Raw genomic sequence first — 27,508 nt, 5'->3', positions numbered from 1 at the left:
AACAAAGAGAACCTCAAAGAGGAAATCACCAAATCAATACCATTTACCATAGCCCCCAAGAAGATAAAATACTTAGGAATAAATCTAACCAGAGACATAAAAGATCTATACAATGAAAACTACAAGACACTACTGCAAGAAACCAAGAGACCTGCGTAAGTGGAAAAACATACCTTGCTCATGGATAGGTAGACTCAACATTGCAAAAATGTCAATTCTACCCAAAGCAATCTACAGATACAATGCATCCCAATCCAAATTCCACCGGCAGTTTTTAATGAGATGGAGAAACAAATCACCAACTTCACATGGAAAGGGAAGAGATCCCAGGTAAGTAAAGCATTACTCAAGAAGAACAAAGTGGGTGGCCTCACACTATCTGATTTTAGAGTCTATCATACCGCCATGGTAGTCAAAACAGCCTGGTACTGGTGCAACAACAGATACATAGACAAGTGGAACAGAATTGAGAATCCAGACATAAATTCACCCACCTATGAGCAGCTGACATTTGACAAAGGCCCAAAGTCCATTAACTGGGGAAAAGACAGTCACTTTAACAAATGGTGCAGGCATAACTGGATATCCATCTGCAAAAACTGTAACAAGACCCATACCTCACACCATGCACAAAAACTAACTCAAAATGGATCAAAGACCTAAATATAAAATTGAAAACGATAAACATCATGCAAGAAAAAAATAGGGACAATGCTAGGAGCCCTAATACGTGGCACAAACAGAATATGAACCATAAGTAACAATGCAAAAGCACTAGAAGAGAGACTAGGTAACTGGAAGAGCCTAAAAATCAAACACTTATGCTCATCAAAAGACTTCACCAAAAGAATAAAAAGACAACCTACAGACTGGGAAAAAATTTTTGGCTATGACAAATCTGATCAGCGTCTAATCTCTAAAATCTACAAGATACTGCAGAACCTCAACAACAAAAAAGACAAATAACCCAATTAAAAAATGGGCAAAGGATATGAACAGGCACTTCGTTAAAGAAGATATTCAGGTGGCTAACAGACACATGAAGAAATGCTCACGATCATTAACCATTAGAGAAATGCAGATCAAAACTACAATGAGATTATCATCTCACCCTAAAAGGCTAGCATTAATCCAAAAAACACAAAATAATAAATGCTGGAGAGGTTGTGGACAGACTGGAACACTTATACACTGTTGTTGGGAATGTAAAATGGTACAACCACTTTGGAAATCGATTTGGCGCTTCCTTAAAAAGCTAGAAATAGAAGTGCCACACGATCCAGGTATCCCGCTCCGTGGAATATACCCTAGAGAAATAAGAGCTGTCACACGAATAGATATATGCACACCCATGTTCACTGCAGCACTGTTCACAATAGAAAAAAGATGGAAACAACCTAGGTGCCCAACAACAGACGAATGGATAAACAAATTCTGGTATGTTCACACAACGGAATACTACGCAACGATAAAGAACATGGACGAATCCGTGAGACATCTTATAACATGGAGGAATCTGGAGGGCATTATGCTGAGTGAATTCAGTCAGTCACAGAAGGATAAATATTGTATGAGACCACTATTATAAGAACTCAAGAAAAGGTTTAAACACAGAAGAAAACATTCTTTGATGGTTACGAGGGTCAGGAGGGAGGGTGAGGGTTATTTACTAACTAGATAGTAGACAAGAATTATCTTAGGTGAAGGGTAGGACAGCACACACTACAGGGGAAGTCAGCACAACTAGACTAAACCAAAGCTAAGAAGTTTCATGAATACAATGAAATACTTCGAGGGACAGAGTAGCAGGAGTGGGGGTCTGGGGACCATGCTTTCAGGGGACATCTAGGTAAACTGGCATAACAAAGCTTATTAATAAAATGTTCTGCTTCCTACTTCGGTGAGTGGCATCTGGGGTCTTAAAAGCTAGCAAGCGGCCATCTTAAATGCATCAATTGTTCCCAACCACCTGGAGTAAAGGAGAATGAAGAACACCAAAGACACAAGGAAAGTATTAGCCCAAGAAACAGAAAGGGCCACATAAACCAGAGACTTTATCAGCCTGAGACCGGAAGAACTAGATAGTACCCAGCTACCACCAATGACTGCCCCGACAGGGAACACAACAAAGAGTCCCTGATGGAGCAGGAGAATGGTGGGGTGCAGAACTCAAATTCTAGTAAAAAGACCAGACTTAGTGGTCTGAGACTGGATGGACCCCAGAAAGCATGGCCCCCGGATTCTCTATCAGCCCAGAAACTAAAACAATTTCCGAGGGCCAACTCTTCAGACAAAGATTGGACCAGACTGTGGGATATAAAAGGATACTCATGAAGAGTGTGCTTCTTAGCTCAAGTAGATACATGAGACTAAATAGACAGCTCCGGCCTGGAGGTGAGATGAGAAGGCAGAGGGGGTCAGGAGCTGGTTGAATGGACATAGGAAATCAGGGGTGGAAAGGAGGAGTGTACTTTCACAGTAGAGAGAGAGCAATTAGGGTCACATAACAATGTATGTATACATTTTTGTATAAGAGACTAACCTGAAATGTAAACTTTCACTTAAACTAGAATAATAAACAAACAAACAAAAAAAGATTAGAGAAGAGCATAATGACAAATTTAACAGGCTGTAAGAATCCATAGAGAGACAGCAACCAGAAATCCAGAAGATTAACAATAAAATTTCACCATTAGACAACTCAGTAGAAAGTCATAGGAGAAGAATTGAGGCAATGGAAGTCAGAATTAGTGAGATTGAAGATAAAGCACTTGACACCAACTTACTTGAGGAAAAATCAGATAAAAGGATTAAATTGCGAAGCTCACACAGCTGGTTAGAGGCAGTCCCAGGCAATGTGGCTCTTAGTTTGCATTCTGAACCATTATGTGAAATGATTCACAAATACAAATTTTCCTACCTCTGCTGCATCCTTAATGACTCACAGTGCTCACAACTGTAGTACTACCCAATCACCACGGCCACTCTCAACAGATGATCTCCCCTCTTCTTCCTAGAGAATACATGGTCCCCTCACGTGTGACAGATCAAGGGCGTATCCTCTTATAAATGTGCCTGCACCCTCTTTGTTCTCTCAAAACAAATCCCACGCTCTCTCCTTCTCCGGAACCTCATTCTCACAATCCTTTTTCTTTCCTTTATCTTCTATCTCTTCTCTCCTGGCCCTTCCCCCTCAACCTGTAAGTAAACACGTTCAATCGTGCCATCTGCAAAAAAAAAAAAAAACTACTTTGATCTTTATCCACTTTTAATACCATAATTCCAGCCACTATCTCATTTTGTGACCCCGGGCAAATCCCTTACTCTCTCTACTAGGCTTCATTTTCTGCATCTAAATAACGAGGGCACTGGACGAGGTTCTCTAAGATCCTTCCAACTCCAACATTCATTCTATGGTTCCTCGTGCAGAGAAGACTTTTCTGAACAAGTTTACTAAAAGTCAAGCTAGTTTCCTCATTGTATCTGGAAGCCCCAATGTTAATTTTCTTCCAAGACTGTCTGCCAAGCTGATTCTGTAACTAGCAATGCTCCCCTCCTTCTCTCCATTTCCCAAATCTTGATTTTCCTTTAAGACTGAGCTTAAACCTCACCTTTTCCAGGATATCCTGGTCTTTAATTCTTACAGAACTACAGTTATAAACCACAATTGGGTATTCTCCATCTGTACTGCCTGTACTGTATCTTCGATCCTTTGTCTAGATTAAACTCTCAGAGAGCAGCTGTGTCACTTTTCTCTGTAACCCCCAGAGGATCTCACACACCAAGCAGGTCTTCAATAGTTGCTCAGCAATGCTCGGTGGTTGACTAAGGGGTCGTCTTACATCTACTAAGGAAACTAATGGTCAATGCACATTATAAGACACATTGATTATGAAGGAAGCTATCTACATTCTTCTTCTCCCCTCTGACATATACAAATTTGTAAAAAATAAACTTCATTCAAGAGCAGCATCCAAATTTAACAACAGGAAAGCTTAGCTAACTCCTTAATGTTCTTTTATATGAGCCAGAAATGGTTATAGCCATGTTTCCTTTTGATCCAAACTTAAGGGATCAAAGGCACTATAACTTTATGTGACTTTGATTTATCCATTTCTACACTTCCATTAATACATATTCTCCATGGTTAAGTTCCCCTGCTTTTCAACACATATAGCATTATGTTACTTCCTCACACTCTAACCAAATTTCCAGGAAACATCTGGAATAATATCAGAGAGTTTGTGTTTGATCAAAACTACATCCTCTGATTTATTCATTTGGAAGTGACTAATTCCAACCCTGAGGTTTGAAGTGAACACAGATGGATGTGTACGTTTCACGAGTTTGCTAACAGTTAACAACGGAGACATTAAATCACCAATGAAAACCCTAAAACAGTGTTCACCTCCTCTGACCTAAGAAAGCTACCGAGGCGTTGCTCAGAACTGTGAGTACTGTTCTCTATTTTGCAATAATCCTGGATAACTACTGACTATTCAAAATGAATCTCAAAGTTCCCGAAACAGAATTTCAGAATCAGTTGAATTTTTTTAAAATGAATGCCCCAGAACACTGGTTCTCAACCTTGGCTACATATTAGAATCGTCTACGACATTTTCATAAACACCTGTGCCCAGCTTCTACCACCCTCTTCCCACCCGTTGAATGATTTTGATCTAACTGGTTTGGCGTGAGACCTCGGCATCAGTATTTTCTTAAAAGCATCTCAGCTATACTTAATGAAGTATCACTGTTAAATATTTTAAGTACGACAACAGCATTGTGGTTGTTCAGTGGAATAACTGGTGGAATTCAAATAAGGTCTTAGTTTAGAGTACTGTACCAATGTTAATTTTCTGGTTTTGATCATTGTACTAAGGTTATGTAAGATGTTAACTTCAGGGGAAGCTGGGTGAGGGGTGTGATGAATTAAGGTTGTGTGTCAACTTGGCTGGGCCATGATTCTCAGTGGTTTGGCAGTTACGATGTAATTTGGCAGTTATGTAATGAGGTAATCAATTCCATGATGAGATCTGTTATGAGCAGCCAATCAATTGAAAGGGAGTTCCTTGGGGGTGTGGCCTGCCTCCAGTATATAAATGGATGTTCCAGCAAGGCTCTCACCCTGGATCCTGTATCCGGCTCATCATCTGACCTCCAGTACTTGGGACTTGAGCCAGCAGCCTGTCATCTTACCTGCTGATCTTGGGACTCATCGGCCTCCACAGCCTGTGAGCCAGCAGCCTGCCATCTGACCTGGTGATCTTGGGTTCATCAGCCCCTGGAGCTACGTGAGTCAGAAGAAGCCTCCAGCCTGATGCCTGACCCATGGACTTGGGACTCGCCAGCGTCTACAACCACATGAGCCATTTCCTTGGGATAAATCTTTTTTTTTCTCTCTCTCTCTATATATATATACTTCACTGTTTTGCTTCTCTAGAGAACCCAGCCTAAGACACTGGATATACAGGAACTCTGTGAATTATTGTAATTTTTCCCTAAATTTAAAATGAATTCAAATTAAAAAATTTTTTTTTTAAAAAGAGTCCTTTACTTTCAAAATCACATACTGAAATATTCATGAATGAAATGCTACATCTGGGATTTGCTAAAGATTAAGTCGGTTAGGGGGCAGCAGCGAGTGAGCAGGAGGGTATGGATAAAACAAAAGTGTTCACAAGCTGATGACTGTAGCAGCTAAGTAATGAGTATGTGAAGATTAACCGTATTTGTCTCTCTACTTCAGTGTATGTGTGAAATATTGGAGAAACAAATCTCCCAGGTAAGCCTAACATGAAACCAGGGTCAAGAACTACTTCTCTGGAGTTTGAAAATGTGGTATATGAGGGCTGTCTGGTACTACCAGCTACAAAACACTTTACCTAGCTCTTTAACACTGAGCTGGTCACTTAATCTCTCTGTACCACCTTTTCCTAAACTGCAAATGACAGATATGGATTAGAGGACCTTCTAAAAAGACAAGAAGTATCAAAAGGTCAATTATTCTAAAACTGCCTGAGTTAATGTCACAGTTGTATTCCAGCACAATAGTAAAAAATGGCACAGTCTTATGTCTACAATAGCATTTCCCGAACAATGTTCTAAAAAATACTACTTCCATGAGATGTTAATAGATGTTACTTAAGGTGAAGGATTTGAGGTCAAATAAGTTTGAAAAGTGCTGGTTTTCTTTACTGTAAATCCCTCAGGAATTTTAATATGACAATATGCAGAAGGACTCTCCAAGGGGTAATGGAATATGCAAACGTTTGATCTTCTTTACACAGGACTAGTTTTGTAGAAAGGAGCCCTGGTGGTCCAAACAGTTAAGTGTTTGGCTGCTAACTGAAAGGACAGAGGTTTGACCCCATCCAGTGGCCCTGGAGAGAAAGACCTGACAATCTGCTTCTGTAAAGATTACTGCCCAGAAAACCATGGGGAAGTTCTACTCTGTCACATGGGGTCGCCAGGAGTTGGAATCGACTCGATAGCGCCCAACAACAACCACAACAGTTCTGTAGAATTTATTCTGGAAAATAGTGCTTTCGATCAGTGGTTCCCAAATCCTAGTTGACGGAAGGTGGCATCAGTATCATTTGGGGAGCTTATTAAAATAATGATTCACAGACCACATCCTGGACATACTGGGAGAACAGGTGAATGCTGTACTTAAACAAACAAAACCCCGAGTGCTCTGACGCAGTCATGTTTGGGAAGTAAAGCTCCGTGGAGCTTTAATTAATGTATAAAATTAACACGTAACATCAATGTATAACTAATGTAATAAAATACATGTATAAGAGTTGAAAGGCCACATCAATGCCAAGCAATATGAAAACTCATATTTAACAGTCTTCCAAATAATAATATTTAATCCATGAGAGACGAGTATATGCATACAATATTTTATGGAAGATAAGTACTAAAGTGTTGGAGCTCTCAGCAGATTTAAATCTGTCAATATAACTAATGAGTACTTTGTACTTTTTACTACTAATTGATCACGAATTTGCAGTGATTCTCAGTCCTTTACTTGTGTGACCCCCCATCTCCATTTTCTTCTCTCACCTGAGTCAATGACCAGGGCCAAGGCATGTGGTTAAACCACTCCATTCACACAGAATACAATGTGGATGGTGCCTCACGAGCTGTGCCATGTAGCAGCCCTGGTCAATGGTACATTTAAATGCTTAACAAGTACCTACTTACTGCTGTTGATAATTAACACAGCATTGTACCATGTGCTACAGTTTATAAGTACTCTCACATGAGTTCTCTTGCTTCTTTCCTCACGAAAACCTTGTGTAGTAAGTAAATATAATCAATCCCATCCGATCAATAAGAATCACTGAGCGTTTCATGTGCTAACAACAGTGAAGAATATAATCGAGGGAGACGTCAAGGCTCCCACTCTCAAAGAACTGATAACCTAACTGAAGAACAAAATATAAATTATACACAGAAACAGAAAAAGCCAATTCTAAGACATAATGTTAGCTAGAGCAAATTAGTATGGCAGGACTTTACACACACTACTAATAGCTCCCATTTAGTGAGTGATTTAATCTTCACTCAACCCTTGAGGTAGGTCACACTATTATTAGCCTCATTTTTTCAGGTGAGGAAGCTGAGACCAAGAGAAATTAAGTAACCTGCCCAAGCATATAAGTGGAGAAGCAGGATTTAAACTCCAGATCAGTCTACTCTGGGAACCACTTTTTTCACTAGTACATTTTACTGCTAGGAAACACAATCTTCCCCAAACAGTGCAGACACATATCTAGTCTTAGTTACAAAATAACCGCTTCCCATAAAGCTGGGATGGCTGGCGGTACTGCCCAGCAGAAACAGACTCAGGAGGCACAGAGAACCACAGTCATGAGTCAGCAACGTTACTTCCCCACAGTATGTTACCTCTCTGATTCGCTTAACCAAAGCATTCTGGTCAAAAGCAACAGCCTCCGCACACTGATGCAGGTGGTCCTGGTATCGAAGGCAGAGCTGCAACACCTGCTGAGAATCCAGTTTCTCCAATTTGGTATTTGTTGGGGATGTCTGACCACTCAACAGCCCTTCAAAGCAGAAGAAAGGAATAAATCAGACGAAATGGAAATTACTGCTAATAAACTTGTGCATCGAGTAGTTGAGTAAGTTCACTTTCGTTATATGTTAACGACAATCAGAGCAATGATCATTTATCGAGCATCTATTATGTGCGAAGCACTTGGCAGAGAACTTCCTGTGCCTTAGTTGTCATACTCCTAGCTGCCCTGGAAAGTAAGGTGTTATCAGCCCCATTTTACAAACGAGGAAGCCAAGACACAGAGAGGCTAAGTAGTTTTCCCAAAGTCACAAAGCTAGAAAGTGGTTTCACCAAGACAGCATTCCTGACTTATCTTTGATGTGACACTATTTCAAGGCATCTGGAATATAAATCCCTTCTATATTGAAAACTTTGGAAGATGTATTTACTTAATTTCTTCTAATAAATAAAATGGTTACCTTAAAAAGTAAAACGGAAGTAATAAACTGTACAAGGGAACTGCTAGGAAGATATGCTGAAATGAAAAAAATCTAAAAAGTAAATAGACTAACACACCAGAAACTCTCATTCCTTACATTTTCTTTCAACATCAGTTTAGTTGTACAACGATTAAACTCCCTTATATTTGCATAAGACATTGTATTTTCAAGTCCTTTCACATAAAATTATCTTGCTTTTCTTTAAGATATGTAGAACAGGATAATTATTAGTATCTACAGAGGAAGAAGTCAAGTAAAGAGGCTAAATGACTTGCCCGAGGTCTCACAGCAAAACCCTGACTAAAACTCAAGACTACTGACTTTTGGTCAAGTGCCTTCAGCCAAGCCAACAGTTTTCAAACTTGCGTCAGGACCGCTTTACCACTTTCAAAACTTGCTGAGGACGTCCCCCAAGAGCTTTTGTTTCTGTAGTTTTATCTATCATTATTCACTTCTTACAAATAACTTGAGAAATTTTTAAAATATGCATTAAATCATTTAAAATAACAATAATAAACCCATTATATGTTTGCATAAAAATATATTTTAAGGAAAATGGCTGTATTTTCTAAAACAAAAAAGTGAAAAGAGTGGCATTTGTTTATATTTTCTATAAGTTTTCTTAATATATGGCTTAACAGAAAAGAGGTAGATTCTCATATCTGTTTCTGCATTTAATCTGTGGCTATTTCACATGTCATGTGACCTCTGGTAAACTCCACTGTACACTTGTAAAAGAACGAGAGTATTTGAAAATGATGTCTAAGTATTACTATGAAAACAGTTTTGACCTCAAAGACTCCCTAGCAGGTGTCCCCACCACACTCTGGGAACCACTATGTTAGGCCATGCTCTGTCTCATTCCAGAGCCAAAGATACAACACAAGGTGCATGGAAATGAGTATGACAATGGGGTGCCTTCTGGGCATGATCAGGATGGACCCATTCACGTGAAAACTGGTCTTCCTCACTCCTGCTCCCCAACCACCACTGTCAGCCTCTCACTGGGTCTGATACTGGAGCTTAAGCCAGTGTTTCTTCTCCCTAAAACAGGCTGTATGATGGACTATCCAGTTGGGCTGTCCCAGAGAATCCTAGGAAATGCTGGCCAGTGCGCTCAGATCTCCATGTGGCCTGACAGAGAAGAATGCAGGGTTGGAACATGAGGCACTGCTCTGCTCTCCCCCAGTCCACTGCCACTACATCTGTCAGCTGTTCCACTGCTGATCCCAATGCAGGAGAGCACCAGTCATCCAACCAAACCTGCCTCCAACCAGTATCTTTCGGTGAGTCTGGTATTTGCGGAAATGGGGATTTTTTCATTGAAATTTTTACTGAGATCATGTAGATTAACATGCAAGTCATAAGAAATGATTTACCCAGTTCCCCACAATCGGTAATATCTTACAAAAACTACGGTCCAGTATCACAACCAGGATATTGACACTGATACAGTCCACTGGTCTCACTCAGATTTCTCAGTTTCCTGGTTCTACTTGTACCCATGTGTGTGTGGATTCAGTTCTAGTCAATTGCTTCACGTGTAGGTTCATGTATCCACCACCATAGTCAGACACTGAAAGTTCCATCACCACAAAGGCCTCGTGCTGCTCATTTAGAAGCACACCTGCCTCTCTACCATGCCCTTCCTCATTCCTAACCCCTGGCAGCCACTAATTTGTTTGCCATTTCTAAAATTTTGTTATTTCAAACATGTTATATAAATGGAATCGTACCTTTTGGGACTGGGTTTTTTCACCCAATATAATAGCCCAGAGATTCATCTAAGTTGTAGCATGTATCAATAGTTTGTTCCTTTTTATTTCTGAGTAGTAGTCCATGGTATTTATGCACCACGGTTTAACCATTCACCTGTTGAAGGACATCTGTTTTGTTTTTTCCAATTTTTGGCTATTACAAACAACGTTGTTATGAACTGTCATAGACAAGTTTTTGTGTAAACATAAGTCTCCATTTCTCTGTGAACTAAATGTCCAAGAGTGCAACTGCTGCATCACATATGATAACTGCATGTTAGGTATATAAGAAACTGCTAAACTGTTTTCCAGAGTGCCTGTACCAAAAAAATGGGGATTTTTCAGGCCACTAAAATCTCCTAACACAATTATCAAAGGCAATCCTATCACTGATAAGGAATACAGTCCAGGGATGCAGACTTGGAGGAAGGTACCAAAAGCTTTTTTGGTTGTCAAGCAAAGTCTGAAGGAGGAAAAGAGGAAGGAGGCACCATGGAAAGATAAATGAATGATTCTGTGCCATCAGTAGTGGGCCAGGATGACATAACTGCCGAAAGTCATAAAAGAAATAAAAGAAAGATTGATAAATTCAACAACATAAAAATCAGGACTCCTCATGGCAAAATACACCAAAAGTTAAAAAAAAAAAAAAAAGAAAGAGAAGAAAAAAGCCAGGAAAAATATTTGTAGCTCAAATCACAAAGGGAAAGCTTCTTAATATATAAAGAGCTCCTAGAAGTTATCAAGTAAAAAATCAGTAAAAGAAAGAAAGGATATGAAAAGGCATTTCACAGAAAAGGAAATACCAATGCCTCAACCATAAGGGAAGATGCACAAACTCACTCAAAATAAGAAAAACAGAAATGAAAACTTCACTGCAATCCCATTTTTCATTTACCAAAAAGGTAAAAATCCAAAAGTACTGTCTTAGGCTGGGTTCTCTAGAGAAGTAAAACCAGTAAAACGTATAAATATACATAGAGAGATTTATATTAAGGAAACAGCTAACGCGACTGTAGAGGCTGGAACGTCCCAAGTCCATGGATCAGCATAGTGCCTTCTCCTGATTCACACAGCCGCAGGGGCTGGCAAACCCAAGATCAGCAGGTAAGCTACTAGCTCAAGTCCCAAAAACCAGAGATCAGATGAACAGGAACCAGCTGCAGAATCCAGAGCGGGCAAAAGCCAGAATGTCCGCTTATATTGGATGCAGGCCACATGCCCAAGGAAACTCCCTTTCAACTGATTGGCTACTCACAGCAGATCCCATCATGGGGGCGATCACATACAAACATTGAGAATCATGGCCCAGCCAAGCTGACACACAATCTTAACCATCACAAGTATGATAAAAATTCTGTAAGTGGTGCTGTGAGGAAACAGGCATTACTGATTAGTGGGTAAATCGTTAACAACTCTAGAGAGAGCAATCTGGCATAGCCATCAAAATTACAAATGCGTGTATCCTCTGATGCAGCAATTTCACTGCGGGAATCTACAGATACATTAGCACACATGCTAAATGATGCAGAGTGCATATACAAGCTTATTAACTGCAGCACTGATTCTAATAGCAAAAGACCTGGTGTCAGACTGAATCTGCAACAGGGCCATTCCAAGCTGCCAGAGAGCTGAGACAGAGCGCCCAGAACCCAACCTTCGCTGGCAAAACAAAACTCTTAGTTTTCCTCTTTAAAAGAAAAAACAAAGCGGGAGGATGTCAGTAAAGCTGACACATCTAGAAGGCATACTAAGGTGGTCAAATTAAGTCGCCCAGCCAACTTCAAAGTGAGAGGAATTACATTTTAAGTCATCCTTGTAAGGTAAAATTGCCTCCTCCACCAAGTCCTCTAAAAACAAAGCCCAGGTACATGGGTCTGTCCTCAGAATGTGCTTCCTAAACGGTAAAACCCATACCAAATGGATGAGAATGACGACACAGTGTGAAAAATGTAAGCAATATCACTGAAAATAATTTGTGTAGAAATTGTTAAATGGGAACCTAATTTTCTGAGTAAACTTTCACCTTAAACACAATAAAATATTATTTAAAAAAAAAACTAATGTGCTTCCTTGACTCACAGGGATCTCTGAAAATCCATCACAAGTCCTGCCCCAGACCACAGAAGGAGCAAGACAGGGCAAAGAAAAAAAAAGAAGGCCACTTTTTAGACTTCTTCAGCAACAAAGATGTGGTAATCCAGGCAAACGCCCAAGGCAATGAATACAAAATTTTCCCGTCACTCTTGGGTGTCAGGAACCTATCCCCCTCATATTGATGGCAGAATCACACCTAGTCCTCTGATAAAAGGAGGAGGGAAGGCAGAAAGCTGGACTCATTTAGAGGTGGTAAACTGTGTCATTTTTTGGAGATACAAACTGCCAGCCCATGGCCAAATCCATCCCTCAGAAGTGTTTTATTCTGAATGCACATTGGTTAAGGTTTTTTCTTTTTTTTAATTTTGAATGCTTTAAATGCGGTGTGTAAACAGGATACAAGGAAAAGATTAGACCAAAGGACTAATTGTCCACAGCTACCATGGCCTCCACCAGACTGAGTCCAGTACAGCTAGATGGTGCCCAGCTACCACCACTGACTGCTCGGACCGGGATCACAACAGAGGGTCCTGGACGGAGCTGGAGAAGGATGTAGAACAAAATTCTAACTCACAACAAGAGACCAGATTTACTGGCATGACAGACTGGAGAAACCCCGAGAGTATGGCCCCCAGACACCCTTTTAGCTCTGTGGTGAAGTCACTCCTGAGGTTCACCATTCAGCCGGGGACTGGACAGCCCCATAAAACCAAATGGGACTAATGAGGCACAGCAGTCCAGGGACAAGGACTAGAAGGCAAGAGGGAACAGGAAAGCTGCTGACAGGGAACTCAAGGTTGAGAAGGGACAGTGTTGACATGTCCTGGGGTTGTTAACCATTGTCATACGGCAATATGTGTACTGTTTAATGAGAAACTATTTGTTCTGCAAACCTTCATGTAAGGTACAAAAAAAAAAAATTATGTGAGATCAAATTGACAACAGCAACTCAAAAGGTTTGATGGGAAGCCCAGGGGACAGTGAGTTGAAGATAATGGTGATGGAATAATTTTAAAAAGGATAGTGAGAATACCAGCACAACTGGAAGAATGTAATCGATGTCACTGAATTGTACATGTAGAAACTTCTGAAATGTTGTAACTTTGGCTACGTATATTTCCACCAAAAAAAAAAAAAACCTCCTCCAAGGTCGAGAAGGGAGAGTGTTAATATGTTGTGGGGTTATTAAACCAATGTCATAAAACAATATGTGTACCGACTGTTTAATGAGAAACTATTTGTTCTGTAAACCTTCACCTAAAGTACAATTTAAAAAAAATAAAAAAGTAAATGAGGTGTGTACACTCCCACTCTCTCAGTCTCCACACGGTCTACTCCTACTGTCTCATGCCCCACCAACTTCGCTCCATTACACTACCCGCCGGGCCTCCGAGAGCCTCTGCATTTACACCCCTTTAATTCTTCCCTACCAACTTTAATAATTATGTGAACCCTTGCCATTAACAGAGAATGAAAAAATATACCACCCTTGAAATTACATTTTGTACAGTTTTGTAAGTGTTCTCTATGGTTATTTTTTCTTTTCTTATGAAAATTATCAAACGTTTAGAAAAGTAGGAAAAAAAACAGGGCAAATACTCACCATTAGATTCATTAACTAATATTATGTCACGTCTACTTTATCTATTTTTCCTCTTACTGGCCCATTAAAAAATTGTAGATATCATTACATTTCATCACTCTTGATACTGCATAAAGAAGGACATCCTTCCACATATTTATGGTTAGTTTTTCATGCTAAATAAAAAGTTTCTAAATTATGTCTTCCTAACTGTTCCAAGGGAACAGAGTTACTACCTTCAGTTTTCTAATTCTTCTTTAGCTTAATATAATGATGCACACAAAGAAGATGTTTACTGAGTTAAAAACCTGACCGAACAGATTCCATATATTAAGGGTTGGGTTTGCAAATGGTAAATACTGGACACATTTCCGAAGACCCTGTTGAAACCACTTTGTTTATACAGGGATGGGGTGTGGACTCCAGGGGATGGGTAAGGACCAAGAATGAATATTCTACAAATCCAGCAAACTGCCATCTGTACCCACTAAAGTGTTGAGTGGAAAAATCATCAGGGTTAGAAATTTGGAAAATATTTTGCTGAGCAATCTTTCTCCTTCTGAAATGTCTGGTAGAAAAAAAATAAAGATTTTCTAAAAGCACAGTACAGAGCCAGACGGGCACTAAGCAAATTGAATTCCTTAACTCTGAGAGGTTTAGCCACTTCCAGGACTAGAAATGAGTATTAAGAGTAGGGGGCCCATATACTTAGGAACAGTATAACAAGCTCTATTTCCTGCTACAGAGTCCAGAAAGTAGAATCTATGTAACTTTGACAAAGTTATTGTGAAGGTAAATTAAGCAACAGAATATAAATAAAAGAAATGACCCCTGAAACTAATAAGGGATTTTTTTACTCTGTTGGTTTCAATATATTTCAAAGACAAAAAAAATCACATAAGCCATGTGTATCCTTTACTCTAACTTAACATAAACTCTAGATCTCAAAAACACTCCCTATTCCTTCCCTTAAAGAAAAGGTCAAAAAACATTTGCCCAACTTGGATAGGACCTTATCATGTGCGTCAGTGACCAATTCCTTTGGGGTATTTAGAAAAAGGGTAGTCTCCATGGCTGGCTCCCTTGGGAACTTTTATCCCCAACCACCCAGAGCTCCAATATCATCCGGGAGGAGCCACCTAGAACGGCTATCACCGTTAAAGAACGTGGCAGAAGAGACTGCAAGTGCAGACAGGCCCAGTGTCCCGTGCCAACGCACCGCAACGTTCACTGTGGGTAAAAACACTGCTCCCAGCATCTTCCTTCCAGCAGTTTCCAACAACTACCACAGGACCAAGAAAGAAGGGCTTTCTCACTGAGGCAGCAGAGAAAAAGGTGAATTCAGCCTCATTATTCATCAACTGTGTGATTTTGGACAATTTACCTTATGCCTGGGAACCTCAGTTTTCTCATACGTAATGGAGACAACAGCCACGTCCTTTCTAGGGTTTACCTAGCATACAGAAGGATCTCGATAACTATCTGTTCCATTTACTCTTAGACTCAGAGAGGTGAAAGGGCACTCAAGGCTTCAAGGGCATCTGCGGTAGGGTATGGGAAGTACTTCATCCATCTAGGTTCAGGCGTCCATTGGCCCATAGCCAGTGATCCTGGTTAATGCACCAAGAAACAAGAACCAAGGATGTCACAACCAAAAGTAGATACAGCCTTTCCAAAGGTGATCAGCATCTACAAACGATCCACCTCAGTGTCTTCAGGGAATCCTGTCCTCTGTTAGGAACTCAGCTTTTTATAATCTCCTCTACTTTTCCCACTCGAAGAATTAAGTAAAATATTCAACTGCTTATTTTCCCTCAACAGCTTCCAGACTCACAGGCTTGCTCTCCAGTTGAACTTACCAGGCCAGGGAATGGAGGCAGCGTCATATAATGAAAAAAGAATAGCCTGTGAAGTCAGTTAGACCTCGGGGTTTGAATTCAGGGACTGCCACTTACTACCTGTGTGGTGCTGGGCTGGTCATCTAACGTCCCTGAACTCAAATCCCTCATCTATAAAATAAATACTACCTACACTAAAGGAGTATTATGAGAATTGTATGAGGTTATGCCTAGCACAGTATCTGGCACAGAGTAGATACTCAATTCTTGTTAATTTCCTCACTGCCCCCAAGGTGACCCACCATTGGCAGCAGCTAAATAAGCATGATTTCAAAATCTGGCTCTGTGACTGGCCTACTCTTCAATGCTAAGAGTATTTGCTAGGCACATACTACTACATACTAGTACTATAACCAAAAACACCAAACCCTTTGCTTTCAAGTTGATCCCGACTCATAGCTACCGTACAGGACAGAGTAGAACTGCCCCATAGAGTTTCCAAGGAGCAGCTGGTGGATTCAAACTGCTGACCTTTTGGTTAGCAGCCGAGCTCTTAACCACTACACCACCAGAGCTCCACTAGCAATACAGGAAATAGTAAAGACATGATCCCACCCCTCAAGCAGATGATCAGAAAAAGGAAGAGTTAAATAAAGGTAGGCAGATGCAAATACGAGCTAAAATAAAAAAAGTTAGGTAGAATGATTTTAATTTTTGCCTAAGCAAAATATTCTTCTCTAATAAGAGAGCCATGAACAAATGTGACCAATGCGGAATAAAATGAGGAACAGAAAAGGATAACCAAGAGAAAAATAAGTACCATTTCCTTTTCTGAGAACTGAGAGAGTTCGATCAGGTTTTCTTCCAAGTCTAAATTTTGAAAATTCCATGACTGTATGGGGAAGAGGATGAAGTATTATTCTATACTGCTATACCAAGTTTCTTTTAACACACGATCAGGACTGATTTAAAATTATTTGTAGAAAGGAACATATTTAAATTTTAAGACCCTCACTCTGAGTATGAAGATAAAAAAATGTGAATTGGTTTATTACAAACATTCACAATTTGGATGAGATGACCTTTCAGCAGCTCTTGCTGGATCAAGGCAGAAGGCCCACTTTCTCACTTGTCTGGAAGAATGAACGCCATCCTGTAAGAATAGGGCAGTTGGATCTCCCTGCACCTTGGCAAGCCAGTGTTCACTACATTCAAGTGTCCCCCACTTGGTGAAACACTGATGCCCCAAAAACCTTAGCTTCCCACATAAACTCAGGATGGTTGTTAGAAATCAAAGGATTCTTCCCTTTCTGAAAGAGTTTGCTTTAAGGAACGGAAAGTGTTCCTTTAAAAATTGGCATTTAACACGTGTCTCTACTTACAGTATTTTAAAGTATACCTAATTTTTTAGAAATACAGCCTTGGCAAGGCACACCAAGATTGCTTGAAAGAGAGGGGAGGCTATCTTTAGAGTCAAAAGCAATCACATTAGGGACCTAACATTTTCTTTTTGAGGTTTTCGGCAAGATGAGTCACAGATTCACTTTAAATAAAAACAAACGAAGCACTAAGAAAAAGATGCAAAAAAAAAAAAAAAAACAAACGTGAAATGCTAATCCTAAGACTTCTCTTGCTCAAAGGGGTCACTCTCCTCGCAGGGGCTAACTCCCCGCTTCTCTGATGGACTGCACACACTGTGCTCCAAAGGATAATGGGAAACGCAAGTTTGTTTACACTGGAGAAAAAACCCGATCGGATGTAGAGTTCGCCCTTATTTATAGTTGAAAATACTGATAGAAATGTAGCTTAAAACCAGACGAACATCAGTTAAATTCGGCAGGTACAGCTATTGTAAGAGATGTCACTTTTTAAGAGTTCACAAAAAGCTTTCCACAGTTCAGAGACCCAGAGAATTTAGAGCTAAAAATTTTAGAGATCTTCTGGCTTCCCTCTCTTGTTTAGTGGAGAAGGAAACTGAGGCCCATGGAGAATAACCAACAAAACAAAGGTCCCTGAGATTAGTCCGAAGGACTAATGGACCACAGCTACCACAGCCTCCACCAGACTGAGTCCAGTACAGCTAGATGGTGCCCGGCTACCACCACTGACTGCTCTGACCAGGATCACAACAGAGAGTTCTGGACAGAGCTGGAGAAGGATGTAGAACAAAATTCTAACTCACAAAAAAAAGACCAGATTTACTGGCCTAAAGGAGACTGGAGAAACCCCGAGAGTATGGCCCCCAGACATCCTTTTAGCTCAGTGGTGAAGTCACTTCCAAGGTTCACCATTCAGCCGGGGAGTGGACAGCCCCGTAAAACCAAATGGGACTAATGAGGCACAGCAGTCCAGGGACAAGGACTAGAAGGCAGAAGGGGACAGGAAAGCTGGTGATAGGGAACCCAAGGTTGAGTAAGGACAGTGTTCATGTGTTGTGAGGTTGTTAACCACTGTCACAGGGCAACATGTGTACTAACTGTTTAATGAGAAACTATTTTGTTCTGTAAACCTTCATCTAAAGTGAGAATAGCACAACTGGAAGAGCGTAATGTCACTGAACTGTGCATGTAGAAATTTTTGAAATAGTGTCTCTTTGGCTATGTATATTTTCACCCAAAAAAAAAAAAAAAAAAAAAAGGTTGAGAAGGGAGAGGGTGGACATGTCATGCGGCTGTTAACCAATGTCATAAAACAATATGCGTACTACTGTTTCATGAGAAACTATTTGTTCTGTAAACCTTCACCTGAAGTACAATGAAGGAAAAAAAAACAAAGGTCCCTGAGTTACTGAGCAGCAGCACTAGGATTACTTCAAACACTTGCGCAATACTGTTCGTTTGTAACAGCTAATTTCTAACAAGATCATTTGATAAAAAACTGATTTTTCTACACATGAAGTCTACTAACAAGAAAAACAATCTCCATTTATACTCAGCTTATATGCAATTAAAAGGAAATAGAAATGAAGTATTCCTGCTGTAAAGGGAACGTTAACACCCAAGGAGTTGGCAAGAAAGCAAACTCAGACGTGAGAGAGCCGATTCTACCCAGAAGCTGAAGAATCAACAACCTCTTTTTTTCCACCTGCCTGCAGCTAGGATACAAAAAAGCAAATCTACACACCCACCCTAGACTCTAAATAGGGAGGCAGTGCTGTAAAACGGGGACCTTTCACGAGGTACATCCTTGGGAACGGCAAGTTTCTAGAAGGCGGTGTTTCTGGGGCAGCAGGAGGAGAACCGGTGGTGGCCAAGTCCAGTCTCCATGGCCAGCCAGCACTGTTGGTATAGGCGTGTTTAGTGCTCAGTGGTGGCAGTAACCGTGACCTAATGGGTCAGGTGTGGCATGATTTGGGGCAATACGCATGGCTAGGTACCCCTATAAGGGACTCTACAGCTCTTTCGGCGATTCTGTGAGCTATACGTCATCCTTTTAACGAACTGTTTTTTTCTGCTTACATCAGCCAGAGAACCTGACTAATATACTTAACTTCAGTTTCCTTATCAGGAAAAGAAGGGTAATATTATCTACCTTGAAGGTAGTTGAGAGGATTAAATAAGATATGTAGAAGCCCTTGGTAAACATAAACCACATATTACTATAAATTACTAAAATTCAACTATATGCCAGGCGCTATATCAAGTATTTTACATTTCAGAAGTAATAGTAACAATAATTAACAATACTGATGTCACTCTTCTTAGCCAAGCACCGTGCTAAGCATGTTATATATATTTTATCTCATTTACTGTATTTTTATGCAAATAACGTGCACCTTCTACGTTTGTTTGCCAACCTTGCCCTCCCCTCTTGAGGTATTTTCGCAAGCGCTGCTATGCCAATTTTTTTTTTTTTTTTACACGTTGCTGTAAAAAAAATTGGCATAGCGTGCTTACCAAAACACTTCAAGGACGGAGGGCAGAGGGGCGCGGTTGGCAAACAAACGTAGAAGGTGCACATTATTGCCATAAAAATACGGTAATAGTCAGGACAACCTTAAGAGGCAGATTCTATTATCCCCCACACAAAAGTAATGCCATAATAATAATAGTGACAATAACAAATCACAGTGACAGAAATAAGTGCTGGAATTAATAGAAAAAAAGTCAATTAATGACTTTTGGTGACACAAATATTACAGCAATTTGAGGGAGGTAAATACAGTAGCCAAACTGTAACAGCATTGGAGTTGCCAGTTCTTGAAATTCTAGTGTCCATGATTTGGCAACTTACTTGAGGAATTAATTTAGAATACCATATTTCTCTTAATTTATGCTTTAGACAGTTTTGCTTACTTAAGATTTGATTACATTTTGGAATCAAAATGTTTTCAGTAGCAACATAGCTCATTTATAACTAAATCTTTCTGTTTATGGGTTGATCTCTGAACACACTTGGGTTACGGTTCACTTTAGATTCACTATTTACCATAGTGTCCTTTTTGTATATTATTATTGACATTCCTGCTCTCTCTCCACTTACCTGGTTAGGTTCTTGAGTGCCTTCCAGCCTTATACAAAGTAGTTCTCCATAAATGTTTGCTGTTTCATATACTGAGGAATGCTCATAGTTGGATGAGTTCTGTAAACACAACTAGTGTTCCTTGGGCCTTGGCTAAAGATCCCTAACTTCTAAGGGAGAGGATCAAGTGCCCAGTTACTCCATTCCATTTCTTCAAAGCAAAGTTCTGAATTTAAATACATTTCTCACCCAGACCAAGAGATACACATTCTGTTCCTATCTCTCCAAAGAAATGAACTCATTCCTTTCTCTGAAGTAAACTTACGTCACCCATATTTGAAGATATGGGCTCTTCTCGTGCAAGTACTGAATGAGGCCTTATCTATAAATCACTTGACTGCAGCCTTTCGAAAATTCGGCAAGGGCAGTTACACGGAACTACAAGATAAAAGTGATACCAAAGGTCAACAAAACTAAGGATTAAACTTTGCTCCTTTCCCCCAGCAACTATAAAAACACACATACAATATATATCCCGTCATCACTAAGTCAAAGTTTGATTGATCTAGGGTAATAAAATCTTATATTAAGCAAGTCTACTGCTTGGTTCTCTGACCCCTGGCTTCAAGTTCACTGAGATAACATATCTGAATCCCAACGTGATCATAAACACAAAGATTCCTATTACACAGCTGAGAAAATGGGTTTCCACGTTCCAAGTCCATCAAGCATGTGCGTCACTGCCTTTGTTGTGGAAGATAGCGAAGTTGTAAAAATTCAAACTTTTCCTACTATCCCTAAAGCACACAGCTGTGAAAACATGCTCCTTTATGGAACAGGTTTGCTGATAATATTCAGAAAAAAATGATGTAATTTTTTGTTAGCTTTTTCTCATTTTGGGCTTCAGTTTCCCCGGAAACAGGACGGTACCCCACAGGGGACCAGGGAGAGATGAGCAGTCCTAGGAAGGGAACCTTCGGTGTGTGTCCGCCAAGGGGAGGAGAGTGGCTGAGTTTACTGAAGAGAGGCAGACAACACTCCTCCCGACAGAGACACACACACCACCAACAGGATACACTAACAGTAACTCAAACACACTTTGAACAAAAACACAACTGACTTTAGGACGGATTTAACATACAATTGAGTTGGAGAGGCAAACTTGCAGACTGGTTAAACGGAAAGGTTTTCAAATTAGACCTGGGTTTACATGCTGGCTCTACTCTTAATAGCTGTGTGACCTTAGGAAAGATCTTTAAAACTCTCCAACCCTATCTATGAGGAAAGTACCTACCCTAAAATGTTGTGCAAGAATTCCATATGCAAAAAAGGGTGGTTATTATTACTATTATTAATGGAAAAGAAGAATTGTACATACCAAAACCACTGCTTATATGCAACTTATAAGAAATAATAAAATGTGTAATACCTACATACACTTTGGAATTTTTCTGTCCACTGAGTATAAAAACATATGGAAAGTTTTTCTATCCTACATATGTTCATAATTTTTACCATGAAGACTGGATAAAGCTAAATATACCTTGTAAGGAAACAACAACCTTAACAGTAGGTCGAACACGTTTGCTCTCTTAATTAATTAATTAATCTCTACTCTTAATTAGAGTAGATACTAATAGATAAATACATTAAGTTAAAATATTGCCAAAATTATTTTTAGGGATTCTTTCATTAGAAAAATTAAAGGATAAGTAAAAGTTATAGAGACGCAAATTTGGGCTTAAGTAAAGGAAGAGCACTCAACCAGTCACAGGTGTCCAGTACATGAACAGATTGCCTTGCATGGTAATCAGTGACCTGTTTGAGATTAGATGTTGTACAAGTCAAGGCCAGAAGATTATGTCTATGAGATATTCTCCAAAAGGCACTCAATTCCGGAACTCCATAGAAAGCAGAAGATTTGATCACATAACTTTCAAACTCCCTTCCAACTCTTAAGATTCTATAATCCTTGAACACAACCACCTCTGGTGTCTACATTAGGGTAGTGTTTCCCTCTAACACTGTCCCTAGTAAGAGAAGGGTCTCCAAATTCAAGTAAAGAGGCAGATGTACCACTAACTCAAATATGAGAGAATATGAATCAATGGATCTCGTGATCCCTGGAAGCATGTTGTTTTCTTCTCTCAAGTTTTTCCTCCCTGGATGCCCTAATCTATTCAATCTAATTCCATAAATATTTACTGACCTCTTCTAGAAATCAATCCCAAAGAAACAAACTAAAGTCAGATGAAGATTTATGTACCAAGATTTTTTACTGCAGTCTTATTTATTTTTAAATAATATCTTATTGTGTTTTAGGCGAAGGTTTGCACAGTTTAGGTTCCCATTCAACAATTTCTACACAAATTGTTCAGTAACATTGGTTACATTCTTCACAATGCGTGAGCATTCTCATTATCTTCCGTTCTGGTTGTTCCGTTTCCGTTAATCTAATTTCACTGTCCCCTTACATTCTCACCTTTGTTTTAAAGTAATTGTTGACCATTTGGTCTCATATAGGTGATTTTTTAAAGGAGCACGGTATTTACAATGTCCATTATATTGTAAGCAAATCTGTTGTTTAGCTACAAGGTGATCTCAGGGGTTATTTGCAGTTCAATGCAGTATAATTTTTAAACCAAAAAATGCCCTCCAAATGGAGAATGCTCCAACTATAACATACTTATACAAGTAAATGTTATGCAACTATCAAAATAGTGTTTTCAAATAACATTCAATGTTATGGGAAATGTCACAAAATAATTATATCTGAAATTGTGAATCTAATTTTGTAACATAAATGTATACCACACACTAGAAGGAATACACAGCAAAATGTTAATAACTGGAGAGTGGAATTAAAATTTTTCTTTTTTGTAACTGTTTCCCAAATTTTTCTAAAATAATGATATATTCATTTTATGATCAGAAAAAAATTAAACATTATTTTTTAAAATAAATATAAGCAAAAAAAAAAAGGTATGGTATACTTATCTTGGATTTGTAACTCAGAAAGTGAAACAACTCCTTTAAAAGGAAGAAGCCTGGTATAAAAAAACCACGTTTCCATCTTACCCTATTTTGAGATGGTTGCTAAGCACATCACGGGCTTTAAATTAATCAGTAAACGAGGAACAGCTGGGACCACATCCAGTTTTATTGTGGATGAGAACAACAGGAACTCTCACATGTAGCTGGCGAGGTCATAAATCAGTACAACCCCTCTGAAGGGCACTTAGACAATACCTAGGAAAGCCGCAGATGCTCGCACCCTACCGGACAGCAACCTTGTTCCTAATTACACACCCTAGAGAAAACTCACGAGCACAAGAAGACATACACAAGGATGTCCACTGCAAATCTGTTTAATATGAAAAAAAATTTTGTTATTGTTTATGCTTAGCTTTTACAATAAAGCACTTTCAGGAAGTACAGATGAATGGAAAAGTAAGACATTTTCAGTTACTGACTCAGTTAATGAAGTCTAAGGGAAACTGGCTGTGGAGACCAGGAGGCCATAATGAAACCACCAGGTGACAGTGGACCTAAATTGCTAGCCAAGTACCTAGGAGGACACAGACTCTTTCGAAGGCTAGGCTTGAAAACTCAAACCTGTAAAGAAAGGGCTAGTAAACACTACACAGGCAGTCCCTGACTTATGATGACATTCCATTCCAATGACTCTGCTGGAAGTCAGTTTTGACCTAAGTTGAATACCTAATTTTTTTTTTAAGTTTTCATTATTATTGCCTTTTATTATCAGTTTATCTTTATAAATCCGATCTTTATTTGTCTTCAGGGGTTGGAAACATTACATATAAACTTACGGGTATATATTTAATACATACATACATACCTAAAGAAGTACACGAATCATAAAAATTTATTCTGACGACGAAGAAGAGCTGGACGACGTTGGCATTTTTGTCAGCTGCCATAATAACTCCAGTGGTGGAAGGTTCTGGATCATACAGATTATCCCTGGGGATGGGGATGGTATTTCTAGTCAAAACATTAGTGAGAGTTGTCTGTATGTTCCTTTTCTTTTTTTCTTCATATATTTCGCGGTAACACTTCACTGCTCCCCGAATCTGCCTATCGACTTTAGCAAATCGATCAGCGTTTGGGTCCATGTTTTCAAGCAACTGAAGCCCCTGATTTAGTTTAGAAAAAACCCCAGCTAATCCTTTCACTGCAAGACTTTTTGACAACTTCCTCTTCTTCTTCTTTATCACTTCTTTCCTCTTCAAAATCCATTAAGTCCTGACCTGTCAACTCCCCTTATTCATGATGTATGAGCTATGTTACATCAGTGTTATCAAGTTCTAAATTCAGCATTCTTGCCATATGGATGATTTTTCCACCAATCTCTTCCGTCATACTATCCTGATCGAATGCTCGGAACTTTCTGTTACAACTCTGACTTCACTGTAGACCAGGCCATAGTCTGCTATAGAGCAGTGTTTTGAATAGTAAATCATAAAATTGAACATCTGTGAGTGAACACCTGAGAATGATAACATCAGCAAATTACACACTGCAACACTGTATGTAGTACATATTATTAACGATAAGATGTACACACACGCGCGCGCGCGCGCACACACAAAATGGACGGTCGTAACTACCTAATTCAACATGCATGAGAAGGACTTTAGATTATTTAAATTTCTCAGGCGGTTTTTCCTCTGGAAGTTCTAGATCTGTAGTACACACAATTATCCCAGAAACATCAAAGTTGTAAGCTTAATAATGCTATGGAAAACCCAGTTTCTTTGTTATCATCTTTCATTACCTCCCTGTCTTCCATCTTTATATCCCAATCCAATTCCTTTCTTTAGGTTTGCCTCTTCCTCCATGTCCCTCTGTCCTATTTCCTCCTACCCTACCTCCAACCCTCACTTCCACTCCTGGGCTACAGACTGGCTGCCTCAGAAAAAGAGGAACACCCACAGAACTATAGGCCTAGTGTTGACTTGAGGGGACAACAATGGACTATGTTAGAAGCCACTTTCCACCTTACCCTTTCTTTCCTGACAATGTCCTTCCCTGCCATTCATCTTTCCTTTTGTTTTTTCTGAAGAGTTTTTAAGAAATCCTTTCTGAATGAAACCTACACTACATTATAAACACACAACTTTCTATGACTTTCCAAGATCTTTATGCAAACAAACAACAAAAGAAATTAGTGTTGCTTACTACTAATGTAAAGTACATATTGTTCTCAGTTTTGTCCCCCCAAGGGGAGTTTGGAAGAATGAGAGCCCTTCTGGCTATGAGAGACTAGGGGCACAAATGGCCTTTAGTGGGCTGGGATGCTAATCATCCTGCAATACACAGGGCAGTCCCATACAGTCCACCCAAAAAGCCATAGGTCATCTCCCCCCACCCACCTTTGTTATAAAACACTGGACTACAGGTATTCATTTAACTAGATAACCCCAGTTAATTCCTTTGTTATAAAACACTGGACTACAGCTATTCATTTAACTAGACAACCCAGTTAATTTCAACAAATACTTAGCTAATCCTGCCATTTCCCAGCTTTCAGGCTTGACCTATATGAAATCAGCCATCAGATGGCCCAAATTCCCAGTACCACCTAGAATTCTCAGAAGGGGGAGGCAGACGACAGCACGTACTCCAGACAGTCTGCAGTATTACCTTTTGGTGTTTGGAAATTCTAACTAAAATGATTACTTTAAGTTTGATATCACTATGTTTTAGAGACTTCCTTCACTCATACTTAATGCAGCACCATATTGAGCCAAAACAGCTACAGGGTCCATTCTTCCCTGAAAATGAGTCAAGGCGGTTACACAACCCTCCACAGGGATCAGCACACGACAGCCCTCTGAGGCCATGTGGGAGGAGCGCGGTAAACATCTCTCCCCTTCATCAGCTCATGTTCTAACTCAGACTCCTCCTGACAAAACAAACATGGCTTTTATATCATATTAATTCTTTCTGTAGCAAGCAAGTCGTTCTCACATTCCATCTCTAGCCTACTTCTTCCCCATAATTCCTTGCCCTTTGCCCGCAATCCCTCCTCCCCAACATGTTGTACTATTTGTATGGAAAAAAAAAAAAAAACTTAAGAGTTGCTTCTTGCCAAGTGTGACATCAACTCATTCTTATTTCGTGATGTCCAGCAAGAACTTGCTCTCCCAAAACATTTGCTCAGTTTTGAAGCAACAAGATTACTAACTGCGTTTTGTTTTCCCTGTCAACTGTTTTTGATGTATTAGTGTATTTTCTGAAACAAATGACACAACACCTCATTTCTATGACCTAAGGCACTATACATGCATACAAAGACCTTTTTAAATGGCTTCAGGAAGGCAAAGCATTGCCTACAGTTACTAAGAAGAAGAATATAACAGAAGTCCACTTGATAATTTTAACCTTCCTGAAAGATATACCTCTGCTTTCAGTAGCAAGAAAGAGCAATCAATATTAATGAAACTGCAAGCCCAAAATTCTACTGTAGGTAAAGAACTTCTGTTACTTAGGGGAAAAAAAATGAGTGACCCTTAAAATGTTAAACTATAAAGGGCAGACGTATTACTCTGCTTCATGTTTGACAAGGCACTTCGACAAAGCACCACTTAACGAATAACTTGGGAAAGTCAACAATTTTATTCTACACATAAACTAAAATTCAGAATTATTTCCAGTTAGCTTATTGGAAAAATTGATGCTGGTATTCTTAAAATACGTCCAACTATGACAGAACTACCGAACTGCGTCAGGTACTAATCCTCCCTCATGAAAGTCTTCCTTAAAACCCTTTCCATTCCTCTGCTAACTAGAACGCACAATGGGAAATACTATTACTTCCTGGTTCTCCTTCCTTCAAGGAACAACACAGCAGCTAACCTGACTTAATTATCATAATGCAGAAGGTAATTCCAAGTGTGCGTTGTTCCTGGGCGTGAGTGCCAATTCTGTTACATTCTAGTATCTGCGTACCAAGAGGGCACTGAGGAATCTAATCCACATGCAAAAGGCTAACATTTTTCTGGTTCATTCTCTTGGCTGCCTTGGCATTTTGGCGTTTCCAGAGCCATCCCAGGGACGTCAGTTTAGATCCAAAGCACCTAGAAATACTTTAAGGGGGTGGTTCAAAGCTCAGAAGTCTTAAGGCAGACAGCTAGCTCTGTTTTGGGGATTCCAAAGTCCTCAGAGATATGGGGTTTCAAATAAACTAAGAAAGGAACAAGAAAACACGTATCTTCCTGGGT

General features: G+C 39.6%; 1 protein-coding gene across 1 annotated transcript in view; it reads right to left on the bottom strand.

The window, feature by feature from the left end:
- BORCS5 (BLOC-1 related complex subunit 5) overlaps positions 1 to 27,508 on the bottom strand; it is a 99,606-nt gene that overhangs the window by 29,690 nt on the left and 42,408 nt on the right. Inside the window, exon 3 of the mRNA XM_004387321.2 lies at positions 7,918 to 8,075. Within this exon, the coding sequence (XP_004387378.1) occupies positions 7,918 to 8,075 (158 nt within the window). The remainder of the gene's footprint in view (positions 1 to 7,917; positions 8,076 to 27,508) is intronic.

Source organism: Trichechus manatus, unplaced genomic scaffold (genome assembly GCF_000243295.1).
Source record: "Trichechus manatus latirostris isolate Lorelei unplaced genomic scaffold, TriManLat1.0 scaffold00184, whole genome shotgun sequence".
Taxonomy (NCBI): domain Eukaryota; kingdom Metazoa; phylum Chordata; class Mammalia; order Sirenia; family Trichechidae; genus Trichechus; species Trichechus manatus.
This window is presented reverse-complemented; position numbering and strand designations above follow the sequence as displayed.